Source organism: Balaenoptera borealis, assembly GCF_965194805.1.
Source record: "Balaenoptera borealis genome assembly, chromosome: 15".
NCBI lineage: Eukaryota > Metazoa > Chordata > Mammalia > Artiodactyla > Balaenopteridae > Balaenoptera > Balaenoptera borealis.
This window is the reverse complement of record NC_138871.1, coordinates 33,662,362-33,675,272: the sequence shown is the minus strand read 5'-3', so window position 1 is coordinate 33,675,272 and position 12,911 is coordinate 33,662,362. Positions and strand designations below refer to the sequence as shown.

Genomic DNA, 12,911 nt, shown 5'->3' with positions numbered 1-12,911 from the left:
TTCTGTGTCATAATTTTAGTACAGACTGTAACTGATGATTGCTTTAGGTAGTAGTGAAGGGGAGTAAAACGTACATACCAGGTTTCCAGATAGGGGTGAATGGACAGATACTGTTTCCGTTAAGAAAAATTAGGGAATAATGAAGCGTGAATATGAGGATAATATAATGCATGTGGTTTTCGTTACGCTGAGTTTGAGGCGTCTTACAGACATCCTTATTTAGATAAATATCAAGTAAGCAGTTAGAACTCTGGACTAGAGAAGAAGAGAATGATGTGGGCTGAAAATATGAATCATCAGTACACAGGAGATGATGAACCTTTGAGAATAAACAAAGAATTCATGCATTTACTCAATTCACTCATTCAATAACTATGTAATATATACACATATACACATCTACACTGGCAGTTAGGGGTGCATAAAAGGGAAGAACAAGCCCACCATGATGCCCACTCCCACAGAACTCACACTATATCATGGGGAGACAGAAAACAGCCAAACACCCATAGAGCTAATTAATCATGTGCTACAAAGACATAAAAGGTACTAAAAGAGTATAACACAGGAACACGGCCTGACCTGGCACGGGGGCGGGAGGCTCAGTCACTTACTTGAGGGACTTTCGAGGCATTCCAAACATAGTCCATGCAAAAGGCTCTCAGAGTAGAATAAACAGATGGAAGAACAAACATAGCATAAAATACTGCATAAATGTAAGGTTTAAGTGGCTATAGTATAGAGAGAAAGCAGAACATGGTGAAAGAAGCTGAAGTAAACAGCAAGTAGAACGAATGAAGTCTACAGGCTATGCTAAGGATTTAGTCTCTACAATGTATGAGATTTTAAATGGGAAAGTGATACAATCATATTAAGGATTTAGTCTCTACAATGTAAGAGATTTTAAATGGGAAAGTGATACAATCATATTAAGGATTTAGTCTCTACAATGTATGAGATTTTAAATGGGAAAGTGATACAATCATATTTAAGAGGGCCCTGGACCAAAGCCAGATGAGAGGCAAGCAACAAAGATCAAAAATGGTCAGAGAGGTAGAGGAGCCACTAGCAGAAAACATTACAAGCCAAAAGAGGAGAGAATTTGAAGAGTTCCCTACAAGGCCCAACATAACAAAGAAGTCAAGTAAGAAGAATGAAGAACCAAATACATTTAATGAGTGATTTCCAGACACTCTCTATTGTCACCACTATCTCAGGTGCTGTGATTCCCATTTTACACATGTACTAAACAAGGTCTAGAGAGTTTATAGCATTTGTTCAAGGTCACTTAGCTAGAAAATGGCAGAACCAGAAAATAAAGTCAAATCTTCCCAACTCCCAACTTCATGCTGATAATTAGAAGAGTACTGCCAACATCGAAAGTTTCAGTGAAATGCAGATGCGTAATCATTCTGGACCAGCGCTATCTAACAGACATTCATGCAATGCTGGAAATCTTCTATATCTGCGCTAATGCAGTAACTACTAGCCACAAGCAGCTACTGAGCACTTGGAACGTAGATACTGTGAAGAACTGAATTCACAATTTTATTTCATTTTAATTCATTTTAATTAAAGTTTAAATAGCCACACGTAGCTAGCAGCTACTGAACTGGACATCACAGATCTAGGCTGTAGCAGACTGAAAAACAAGAAAATAAGCAAATACAGATGAGTCAAAAGTATGATGGTAAAGAAAGAATGACAGCTAGACAGGAAGGCAGAGCTGAAGTATACCTGGTCATTCATAAATTCACTATTTGAGAAAGATTACTATGAGCTAGTTTATAATTCATGAAATTCTATTTATTAGGAAAACAGTTGCAACGTGAGCACACATAAAATCACAGCTTTCCCTTATTTACCTATTAGCCCTTGTTTTTCCTGACATTCTAATTTTTATTAAAGATTACCTTATAAGCAAATAATTAAAGATGCCTTACAAGCTGGCATGCAATAAGCTGGATGCCAGCTTACTGCATGCCTATAATAGGAGGTTGCTTGTGGCACTGCACTCAGGAGCATATGAAAGAAAACCATCCCTGAAACTAGATAAAGTATAAATAAATAAAAGTGCTAACAGACAGCTCTAACAATGCCAATGGTAAAGGCTTGACTCTTTTTGTAGGTGCCTGTGCTTCACACTCTCATCCCTAGGTTTTAAACTGCATACTTCTTTTTTTTTTAATTAATAAAATTATGTATGTATGTATGTATGTATATACGTTTGGCTGCATTGGGCCTTCGCTGCTGCACGCGGGCTTTCTCTAGCTACGGCGAGCGCAGGCTTCTCATTGCAGTGGCTTCTCTTGTTGAGGAGCACAGGCTCTAGGTGTGCGGGCTCTAGGCGCACGGGCTTCAGTAGTTGTGGCATGCAGGCTCAGTAGTTGTGGCTTGCGGGCTCTAGAGCACAGGCTCCGTAGTTGTGGCGCACGGGCTTAGATGCTCCGTGGCATGTGGGATCTTCCCGGACCAGGGCTTGAACCTGTGTCCCCTGCAATGGCAGGCAGATTCTTAACCACTGCGTCACCAGGGAAGTCCTGCATACCTAATTCTAACATACAAGTAAAAATGAATTCTCTGTATTGTTCACAAAAGTCAAGAGAGACCTGGCTAGAGCACAGATGAATTTAATAATGCTCCCAGAACACAAGTCAAAGTGCTATCTCATTTACAGAAATGTTTTCTGGGATAGCAATGGGGCTACCACGTGGCCCTCCTGATGATACTGGTAAGAAAGGGCTTTAACTAACAAAACAATACTCTGAGAAAGTAACCTATAAGAACCTATGACTTGCTGAATTACCTGTGCTAAACTTTAAAGGATTTCCTAGAGAAATCTTCAAATGTTTTAAATATTTTTACAGTACAAGACTATAAAAACCAAAGACAAACCCAGAAACATTAGTCACATTTCATTTCAAAATTTCATTCCTGCACCAGATCTATACATTAGCTACAAGTACTGTGACCACAAAGTGGACATGGGAGTCCGAGGAAAAATCAGGAAAGGGAGAAAGTGAATACGGACTGTTGAATAAAAAGTTTAGTTGGAAGGGCAAAAGTGAGGAAGAAATTTTAATCTGACAAGCTTGAAATAAAATAGATGCTTTCTCCACTACACTTCAGAGATCATTTTCTCTTTTTAATTTAAAAAGTCATTACCCATGTTGTTAATAAGGTGCTAAGTGGGAAAATAAGTACAAAAAATGTTCTAGTAAAATAGTATTTTCCCTAGAGTAATTTCATAAGAATACTGACATAGTTCAGACCCTAGCTGAAGTACCAACCTCAACCATTATGAAATTGCTAACTAATTTAAAAAATTATGCTGAATTGTTTTTGACTCAATGCTTACATTTCAAAGATGGTTCAAAACCTTGGAATAAAACTGACTGTAATTTGTAAACTAGAGCATGACATCATTAAAAATCTCTTTAAGTCTGACCTTTGTAATCTTACTTAACAAAAGCAAAATTATAAAAAATTAATAAATCCACACACTGGCATAGCTTACAAAAAAAGGATGGAGGGAACCCACTAAAAAAAACTTGGAAGAATATACAAGAAACTTAACAATGATCAACACAAGGAGAATGGATGGCCAGGAAAGACATTCCATTGTATACCTTTCAGTGTGGTATTATTTTTTAAGCAAATGTATTGTGTGTTTAGAAGTTTTGTGTGTTTAGAACTTTAAAAAAGTTTTAAGAGTATTAATCTTCAACTAGATGTTCCCCTTACCATAAAACCTGAACTCAGAAAACAGTTCCTTTTAGAACTATGTAATTTGATCAGAAATTACTAACGCAAAGACTGACAAAGTATTAAGCTCTTTTCTTGTTAAAACTCCTGTTTCCTAGATTAATTTCCTAGGTCCTGGGTCCACCTACTATTTAATAAGGTTTACTTAATACCCTGTTAACTGCCTATCAAATCTTTCAATATCTATATTATAATCGTTTTCCATACTCCTCACCCTCAACCTCACCTCATTCACCTCAGCCTCAGTCTCAACTTCAGCAGATGATCTTGCCTCAAACTATCCCCAGTTGCTGAGGTGATTTTAGGTCACCTAGTTTGAACTCCATTATTAAAACATACCTGTCGTCATGGCCTACTCTCCTCACCTTGTTTTTTTCCCTCTTTTTTGATGTCCCTCCTTTCCTTTTATCCATCTTCTTTCTACCACTTCTAGGGCTCGTTCCACTAATCATCCTCTTCCTCACAGCTCCCTCTCCCGGCTTCTCTTCTAACTCTAAAGAATACTGACATTGGGACTTCCCTGGTGGCGCAGTGGTTAAGAATCCACCTGCCAATGCAGGGGACACGGGTTCGAGCCCTGGTCCGGGAAGATCCCACATGCCACGGAGCAACAAAGCCCATGGGCCACAACTACTGAGCCTGCGCTCTAGAGCCCGCGAGCCACAACTACTGAGCTTGCGTGCCACAGCTACTGAAGCCTGTGTGCCTAGAGCCCGTGCACCACAATGAAGAGTAGCCCCCGCTCGCCGCAACTAGAGGAGAGCCCGTGCACAGCAACGAAGACCCAACGCAGCCAAAAAATAAAAATAAAAATACTGACATCTCCTATCCTGCAGAGAATTACCCCAACTGTAAACCACTAGAGTTAACTTTTCTTTGTCCATTTTTCCATAAATGTCTCAAAACTGATGCTCACTGCCTCCACTGTCTCATCAGCACTTACTCCTTTATTCTACTTATTTGTCCACATATTCCTTCTTCAAACGCTGCTTAATTATCTATCATATATCAAGTATTTGGAATATAACAATAAAAAGACAAAGACAAGGCCTCTGCATTCTCAGTTTACATTTCTTTGCAATTTTATTTTCATTACCTAGGGCTTAATTGAAGTTGCTGTCTCAAAGACTATGACCTCTATAATAGTTTTCATTTTTATCTCCTTCTCTCCCATGTTAATGGATGAGAAAAATCTCTCTTCTTGTCTAAGGAGACTCATATACCCTCCTACCTCCCTGGGGCCCTCAAACTATTAAGAATTCCATCTTTTCTCTTTGAGTCTTCAACTGCTCCCTCCTTCCTGGCTTGTTCCCTTAACCCCCAAAATAAATTCTTCCTCAAACCTAAATTTTCTAACTTTCATCATCTCTCCTTAAGTCAAAGCATTAAAGAACAGTCTATACTCAATCTCTGGCCACCCATTTGTTACTCAACTCACAGCATCCTGGCTTTCCTTGCTCCCAGTACAAAATGGTGTTTTTCTGTACTATTGCCAAAGTCACCAGAACTCTCCTGATCCCTCCAAAAGACACTTTTTTTTTTAAGGGAACCCTAGTATACTGTTAGTGGGAATGTAAATTAGTACAGTCACTATGAATTTATTTATTTATTTATTTATTTATTTATTTGGCTGTGTTGGGTCTTTGTTGCTGCCCACGGGCTTTCTCTAACTGCCGCGAGCAGGGGCTACTCTTCGTTGCGGTGCATGGGCTTTTCATTGTGATGGCTTCTCTTGTTGTGGAGCACGGGCTCTAGGCACACGGGCTTCAGTAGTTATGGCTCGCGGGCTCTAGAGTGCAGGCTTCAGTAGTTGTGGCGCACGGGCTTAGTTGCTCCGCGGCATGTGGGATCTTCCCAGACCAGGGCTCGAATCCGTGTCCCCTGCATTGGCAGGCGGATTCTTAACCACTGCGCCACCAGGGAAGTCCCCAAAAGATACTTTTAAGTTCTTCTCTTTCTTGATCTCTGCAAAATCCAGACACTGCTGACTCCTTCAAATATGACATCACTCTGCTAATTTTCCAACTACCTATTTATTCTCAGACAACACTGACGGGTTCCTCATCTTCTACCTGCCTCTTAAATGCAGGGTTCTTTAGGGTTTGTCCTCTTCTCTTATCGTTTTATGTTCTTTCTCTATGGGATTTCATTCAGTTTCATGGCTTCAACTACTACCTTGAACAAATACACACAACACTCAAATCTTTAATATAAGCCCAGATTTCTCTTCCAGATCCAGATATAGCCAATTACCTGTTGGTCATATCCACCTAGGTGACCCATGACTACTTTATTTATTTATTTTAAATAAATTTATTTTTATTTTTGGCTGCGTCGGGTCTCCGCTGGTGCACGCGGGCTTTCTCCAGCTGCGGCGAGCGGTGCGCGGGTCTCCCACCGCGGCGGCCTCTCCTGCTGCGGAGCACGGGCTCCAGGCGCGCGGGCCTCAGCAGTCGTGGCGCACCAGCCTAGCCGCTCCACCGCACGTGGGACCCTCCCGGACCAGGGCCCGAACCCGTGTCCCCCGCATTGGCAGGCGGACTCCCAATCACTGCGCAACCAGGGAAGCCCCCCCATGACTACTTTAAATTCACCATGTGCGAGGTAGAAATCATCACCACTCCTCCAAATCTACTTCTCCTGTATCCCCTAGACAGAGAATGTGCATTTCCAACAAGGTTCCAGATGATGCTGCCGCTGCTACTTCAGGACCCATATTCTGAGAATCACTGCTCAAACATATGCTGCCTCTTCCTACCTCCAGGCTGTCAGGTTCCTTCTGCTACCTCCTAGACCATGATATCTATGCAGCAGGCACTGTTCATATTTCACAACACTCTATCTTATTGAACTGAGACTCTTGCAACATAGCATTCTAAGCATTAATTACCAAATGATAAGAGAAGACTAGAGATGAAACAACAGTCATCCCAGAAAGCTGGATGTTTCTTGAGGGTGGAATAGCATTCTAGTGTATCCCTCGAATCAAATCTTACCCAAATACATAGGCTCTTGATAAATATTTGCTGAGTGGATGGCAGTATTATCTATCCAGTCACCCAAGCCAGAAGCCACAGCAAGATTCACCCCTTCCTTCCCCATAATCCAAGTCACCAAGTCCTATCTTCTACCTCCTAAATGTGTCACATACCTGGTCCCTCCTCTCCATCTGCACTATTATTACGTTCTTTCAGGTCCTTAATATCTCACTTTACGGTAATAATTTTTTAATTGGTCTCCATGTCTACAATCAGCTATCCTATTTTATCCACATGACCATAAGACTGATCTCTCTAAAACAGTAAATGAGATGATGTCATTCTCCTGCTTAAAAACAATAACTTCCCACAGGCTTCAAGGAAAAAAAATTAATTCCTTCATGTAATATGCAAACTCTTCTAGGATCCTGCATCAATCTACCTGACCACCCTCTCTCTCCATTCCACCCTACCCCCTACCCTCCAGCCATGCTGAACTGGCTTATATATTCGTGCCTCAGTGGCTTTAAACATAAAGCTTTCTACCTAGAGTGTCTTTCCCACTGGCTAAATATTCATCCTTTTAAGCCTCAGCTCAGGCACCATCTCTTCCATGAAGCTTTCTTTGAGTGACATTCATTCATCTCTCCATCCAATCCCCACCTCAGTTTGGATTACACCTCTCCCCTGCCATGTGCTCTTACAGCACCCCATGTTTAGTCTGTTAATAGCACATATCACACTGCATAATAATTGTCTTGTTCACCTAGTTGATTAAGTTCCTTGGAAACTATAATTATGTCTTCTGTTTGTATAGTCAATGCTAGGTATATTAACAGACACTCAACTAAAATTTAAATAAATACATTCCATGCTATTCTCTAAACAGTGGCTCTCAAAATTTACCATAGATCAGAATTACCCAGAGGTATATAAATCTAGACTGCTTGGCCCCAGCCCCGGAGTTATAGATTCAGCTGGCTCAGGGTGGGACCTAACAGGTTCCCAGATGATGCAGATGCTGTCCAGGCATCCCATTTTGAGTGTCAGTGCTCCAAATCTGTGTTGTCTCTTCCTAGCTCCAGGATTTAGAGTCTTTTCCTAGCTACCTCCAACTCTGCCTACTGCAATGCTAATCTTTTTAGACCCAGCTCAATTGTCACCTCCTTCATAAAACTTCCCCTAATCCCAAAAGAAACTGATTTTGCGCTTTCCTCAATTTCTGTCCAGCTTTGTACATATTATTCATATGGTAACATGCTAACTTTCTTTCACACCTATTGGCAGTTGTCTTATGTTCTCTACTTAAATGAAGGGAGGAAACCTGCCTTAATCATTTTGATATCCTCCACAACCTGGCAGGGTAACCAGGGAAATGCAAACAAAATCTACAAGTATTTGTTCATCTGAATGAATCCCTGCAGACTGCCCCGAGTCTGGGCCCAGGGTCTGTCTGACTCACTTAATCCTCCTGGCCCAAGCTGACTTCTTACACTGCCTTGTACTTTTGCTTGCCTTACAACCTGTGACAGATGCCTGATCCTCCCACACTTGTCTGTCCCTCTCTCACTGCTGACTGACCCTTAGTCAGCTTCTTTACCTTGTACTCTGAACCCTTTTATTTTCTTAACCACTATGGGACATAGTAAATGGAGAAATTTTCTCTTTATGACTGACGTGAATTTTAATTCTGCTGGCCACAAGACAGGTTGCTTGCTTTTTTCTCAAGTAGCCTTTCTTGGTCAGAGAATCCAAACTAAAATATGCTGTGTACAACTCCAAGTGCAGTTACTGTAGACAGCAATAAATGTGTTTTAGGTTCTATTTACAGATGGTGGAGATAATTGTAATACAAAGTTTAAAAACACAAAAACATAAAAAAGGTCACTTATGAAATGTAAGGTTGGCCTAAGAAACAAAACTTAAAAGAACAGCTAACTATTTATGCACTATGTTCATATATGCATCTAAAACAAAATTTATATTACCTATTCCAACGAAAAAAAGATACCAAAAAACCTGGTCATATTTCTGAGTTACACTAATGACATAGTAAAAACTACATCTGATACATAAAAAGTTAACTGTTTCTAAAAATGCCCCTACAAAATTTACTCCTTCAAAAATTACTGAGAGACTGTTTTCAATCACACCGATCTAAACATTCTACTCGATTATTTTATTCTTATTTTACCTCTGTGTGTCAGTAACACTGAAGGACTCTATCTAAAACTATACATACCTACCTAGAGAAAATATTGTGATGATATATTTATTTCAATACATAAACATCCATTTATTTATTTAATCACAGACAACTGACCATTAATGGTTCAAGAAAAATTCTTTGGAGCTCAGTACTCACATTTTTATATGCATACGCATAATTTTCAACCCACCTGCTCAACAGTTTAATAAGACCCAAATAGAGATGAAGGGATATAACAGGAAAAAAAAGAAGTAGGCTACTTTTAAGGTAGCAAGTAAAATTAATACCTGTCAAAAAAGATTCTTGATAGGCTCAATTCAATCTCTAAGCCTTTTTACTTTCCCCTTACTTGAATTAATCACTGATATTCATAAATTAAAATCTGTTGACAAAAATGTATGCCCATAATACTCAGTAAAAGTTATAAAGATTTTCCAAAGGGAATGAAAGTTTTCAGAACTGTATGCCCAATTAACAAGATAAATGGACCAGATCACTCCAAAGTCCAATTTATTTGAATTAATCAATATTCCATATGGCAGAGTTGAGCTACGGTCCTGACACTTTCGAACCAGTGCTATATTCAGCAGACCAACATAATCCTGAAAGTTGAGGGGCCACTGTCACAACAAATTATGTCCTGAAATGTTATTGAGAGGACAGTAGGAAAAAAAAGCCAAGAGTGAATCAGAAAATAAATACTAAAAAGGAAACTGTAAAGAAGAGAGAAATAATGACCTGGAAGAAAAAAATCTCATACAGTGATTTTAAAATATTTTTGAAAAATAAGGAAACACTGAGTATCAGGAAGACAAATTTAAGACCTAAAAGAGAATTTTCAAAATTCAGCCTGTTGTTCAAGAAAAAAAAACCATTTGGAAAGCAGATCATTCTGCTATACACTGCATAAACAACACGACTAGGTCACTGTTCCTCAAAATGTATCATTTATAAATAAAGGTAAAAACACTGGACAAAGATCTTCAATATCTGGACCTTCAGGTAAAATACGTGTATAAAGAAGTTGCATTAAAGCACTAAAGTTCAATTCATAACTCCAAAAGATTATGCAAAAAAAAAAAAAAAAGGTTGCACTATGAATGGCTCCGCTCTAACTTGTTTTCTGTAAGTCTCGAAAAGCCTAAGTTTTGACTCTGAAGGCCAGATCGTCTCTGAGCTGCCTCCAAAGTTGGCAGGGTAAAACTTCCTCCACATATCAAAACCACTAATCAAGTCTGCTCCTAATCTGAATTTTAAGGACACTAATAGGTGCACTTAATCATTTGTCCTGTTTTAAAATAAAAGCTGACTTACTTGACTAATGTCACTTTCTTCCCCCCCAATCACACAAACTGATCCCAAGTTGAAGTCCACAGAATTTCTCTCTTCACTCACCCACCGCTCTATTTTGAAATGCTTAAATTCTACATACAAGGTGAAATAAATGCAATTACAAGGTGCAAGACATTACTCTACGCCAAGCAATCCGTCGAAAAATCTTCGGACAACTGTTTAAAGACTTATAGAAAAAGCCTAACGACCAAATCACCTGTTTGGATATCTGATATAGATGAAAAAGCACTGCAAACTTTTTCTACTATGCATGCAATTCTTGATTACAAAGAGGAAACTGCACCGGCTAGCCAGAGCGAGAAAACCGGTAGGGTAACAGGCTAAAAGAGTGTCGTTGATTTCTTGGCTACAGTGACAGAGGCGGGAGACACACCCCTAGCGTCGGTCGGAAACACTACAGCAGTGAATTCTACCTAGGGATTAATGTGAGGCTAAGGAAAGACAAATTTAAATCGCCATGATTCAAAAACAACCAGCACAGGAGAGACTTACGAAGGTAACAAAGAAAACGAAAAACCCTTGGCAGTAAGTAAGCACTAAAAAACAAGTATCTCCGTTTATCACAAACCGAGTTTAGACTTGTTTTCATGAATCTACACCTTAGACCTCTCCGGTTCGCCACTGCAGAGTAAAGCAGCAGCGAAAAACAACCAAAAAACAAAAAACCTCGTACGTTTGCAAACAGCAGTGAAATAAACACGACCTGGAGAGGGGGAAGTAAGGCAGGATTCCTTCCAAGGCTCGTTGCTTGAAAACAGAGTATGAGTGCGAGAAAGAGCAGCCCTGGAGAGAAAGTGGGTCTTATATAAAGGGCCATTTGCCACACATGATTTCCATATGATTCCGGAATCTCCCCGAACTTGAGAGAGTGAGTCTGGGGGTGAGGGGGGCTCCACGTGGAAGAGGATCCGGAGAAACGGAAGGCAGGCCGATCTGAGGACTGTCCGGAGCGGATGGCCCAGGCAGCGGGGGGTCAAGGCCGGGGCGGAATCCCGGGGGCGTGGGGGGGGGTGCGGAGGGGCGCCCCGCGGAGGCCCGGGGGCGGGCGGCGGGGGCTCCGCCGTGCTGTCAATAGGCCGCCCGCCGCCCCCGGGCCGCTGGGGCTCTTTCGGGTCTCTCGAATTTTCCACTGGGGGAAGCCGCCCCGGGGCGTCCGGACTCGCCCCCGCCCCCGCCCCTGGAAGCGGCGGGCGGGGAGCGATGGTGCGTGGGGAAGCCAAAGGCTCACCATTTTGCTGGGCGGTCGGCGGCTCGCTCGCGCGGAGGAGTGTCGGCGCTCAGACTGGCTCCCGCAGGAAGCTGCGGCGGCGGCGGCGGCGGCGGCGGCGGCGGCCCAACTACGGTCGGCTGGGGCGGCTGCGGCCCTCGGGACGCCCGCGGGGGAGGGGGTGCGGGCTGGGGGAGGGGAGGCGGCGCCGCGGGGACCGCGCCGGCCGGGTGACTGGGCACGCGGGATCGGGCAGGGAGAAGAGAAATTAAGGTCGAGATTCAGAAACGGAGAGCGCGGGAGGAGAGACGGCGAGAAGGGGGAGAGACAGAAACGGGGGGGAAAGGGGGCCAGGAGGCTTGGGGGCTGCAGCCTCGCGCTCGTGCTCGCGCCCGCGCAGGAGCCGTAACGGACTCACTGCAGTGGCTCGCGCTGACCCGCAACCTCAAGGCACGAAAAAGGGGGAGGGCGGGACAGGGAGGGGAAAGCGGAGCGCAGCGGCGCGCTGGGCGGAGGGCGGGGGCGCGCGCGGAGCCGGCAGCGGGGGCGGGGCTTCTGCGAGCGCCGCACATCCGGGAACCCGCGCGCCGGCTCGGCGGCGGCCGCCGCGGCGGCGCTCTGGCGAGCTCTGGTTGGGGAGCTCGGAGCGCGCCGACCACGTTCGCCCCTCCGCCGGTCGCCCCCTGCGTGCGGGGCGGGGGGAGCGCGGGGGCGGGGGCGCGGACGTTGGTGACGTCGTGTGGCGGAGCCCTTCCTGTCATGTGGCTGCAGGCGGGCGGGGTGGGAGGGTGAAGAGGGGAGAGGCAGGGCCGGGAGGGGAAGGAGGAAATACGAGGGTGCCCCGTGAGGGAGGAAATGCGAGGGGTGCGCGAGCACCGGGCGTAGGGAGCCCTGGACCCTGGAGTGGGAGCTTCGTCGGGGAGGAGGAGCAGATGAGCGGCCTTAAGGTCGGAACCACCCAGGTTCCTCACCAAGGGAAAAAAAAAAAAAAAAAAAAAAGGACAATCCCGGCTCTGGGGCTAGAGGGAATCAGTTTGCACTCGAAGACAGGTATCTTTGCACCAATGTGATGGCTTGGACCCCCTACAGAATGCATGTCGCATCTAGACAGTTGTCACCCCGGTGCAGCACCCGCAGGCCCACACTCCAATATGGGTTGGCAGTCAGGAGCCGGATTGGAAAGACAGGAGAAGAGCCAGAGTTGGCCGCAGCTTGAGGCGCGGGGAGTCACAGGGCAACCGAGTAGAGGGGCTGCTTCCCACTGCCGCAAAGCCCTTGTCACCCAGCGCTGGATTTTCCTTAAACCCTCCAGGCTACCTTTTGACGCGGGGAGGCAGTGTTTGTTTGTTTTGGAAAAACGTTATAAAACAGATTGACCACTTGTCCCTTTAGTCGGGCT

General features: G+C 43.8%; 1 protein-coding gene across 1 annotated transcript in view; it reads right to left on the bottom strand.

The window, feature by feature from the left end:
- PPP3R1 (protein phosphatase 3 regulatory subunit B, alpha) overlaps positions 1-12,075 on the bottom strand; it is a 57,149-nt gene extending 45,074 nt beyond the window's left edge. The window contains exon 1 of the mRNA XM_082356433.1: positions 11,534-12,075. Within this exon, the coding sequence (XP_082212559.1) occupies positions 11,534-11,536 (3 nt within the window). The 5' untranslated portion in view covers positions 11,537-12,075. The remainder of the gene's footprint in view (positions 1-11,533) is intronic.
- Positions 12,076-12,911: the final 836 nt, after the last annotated feature.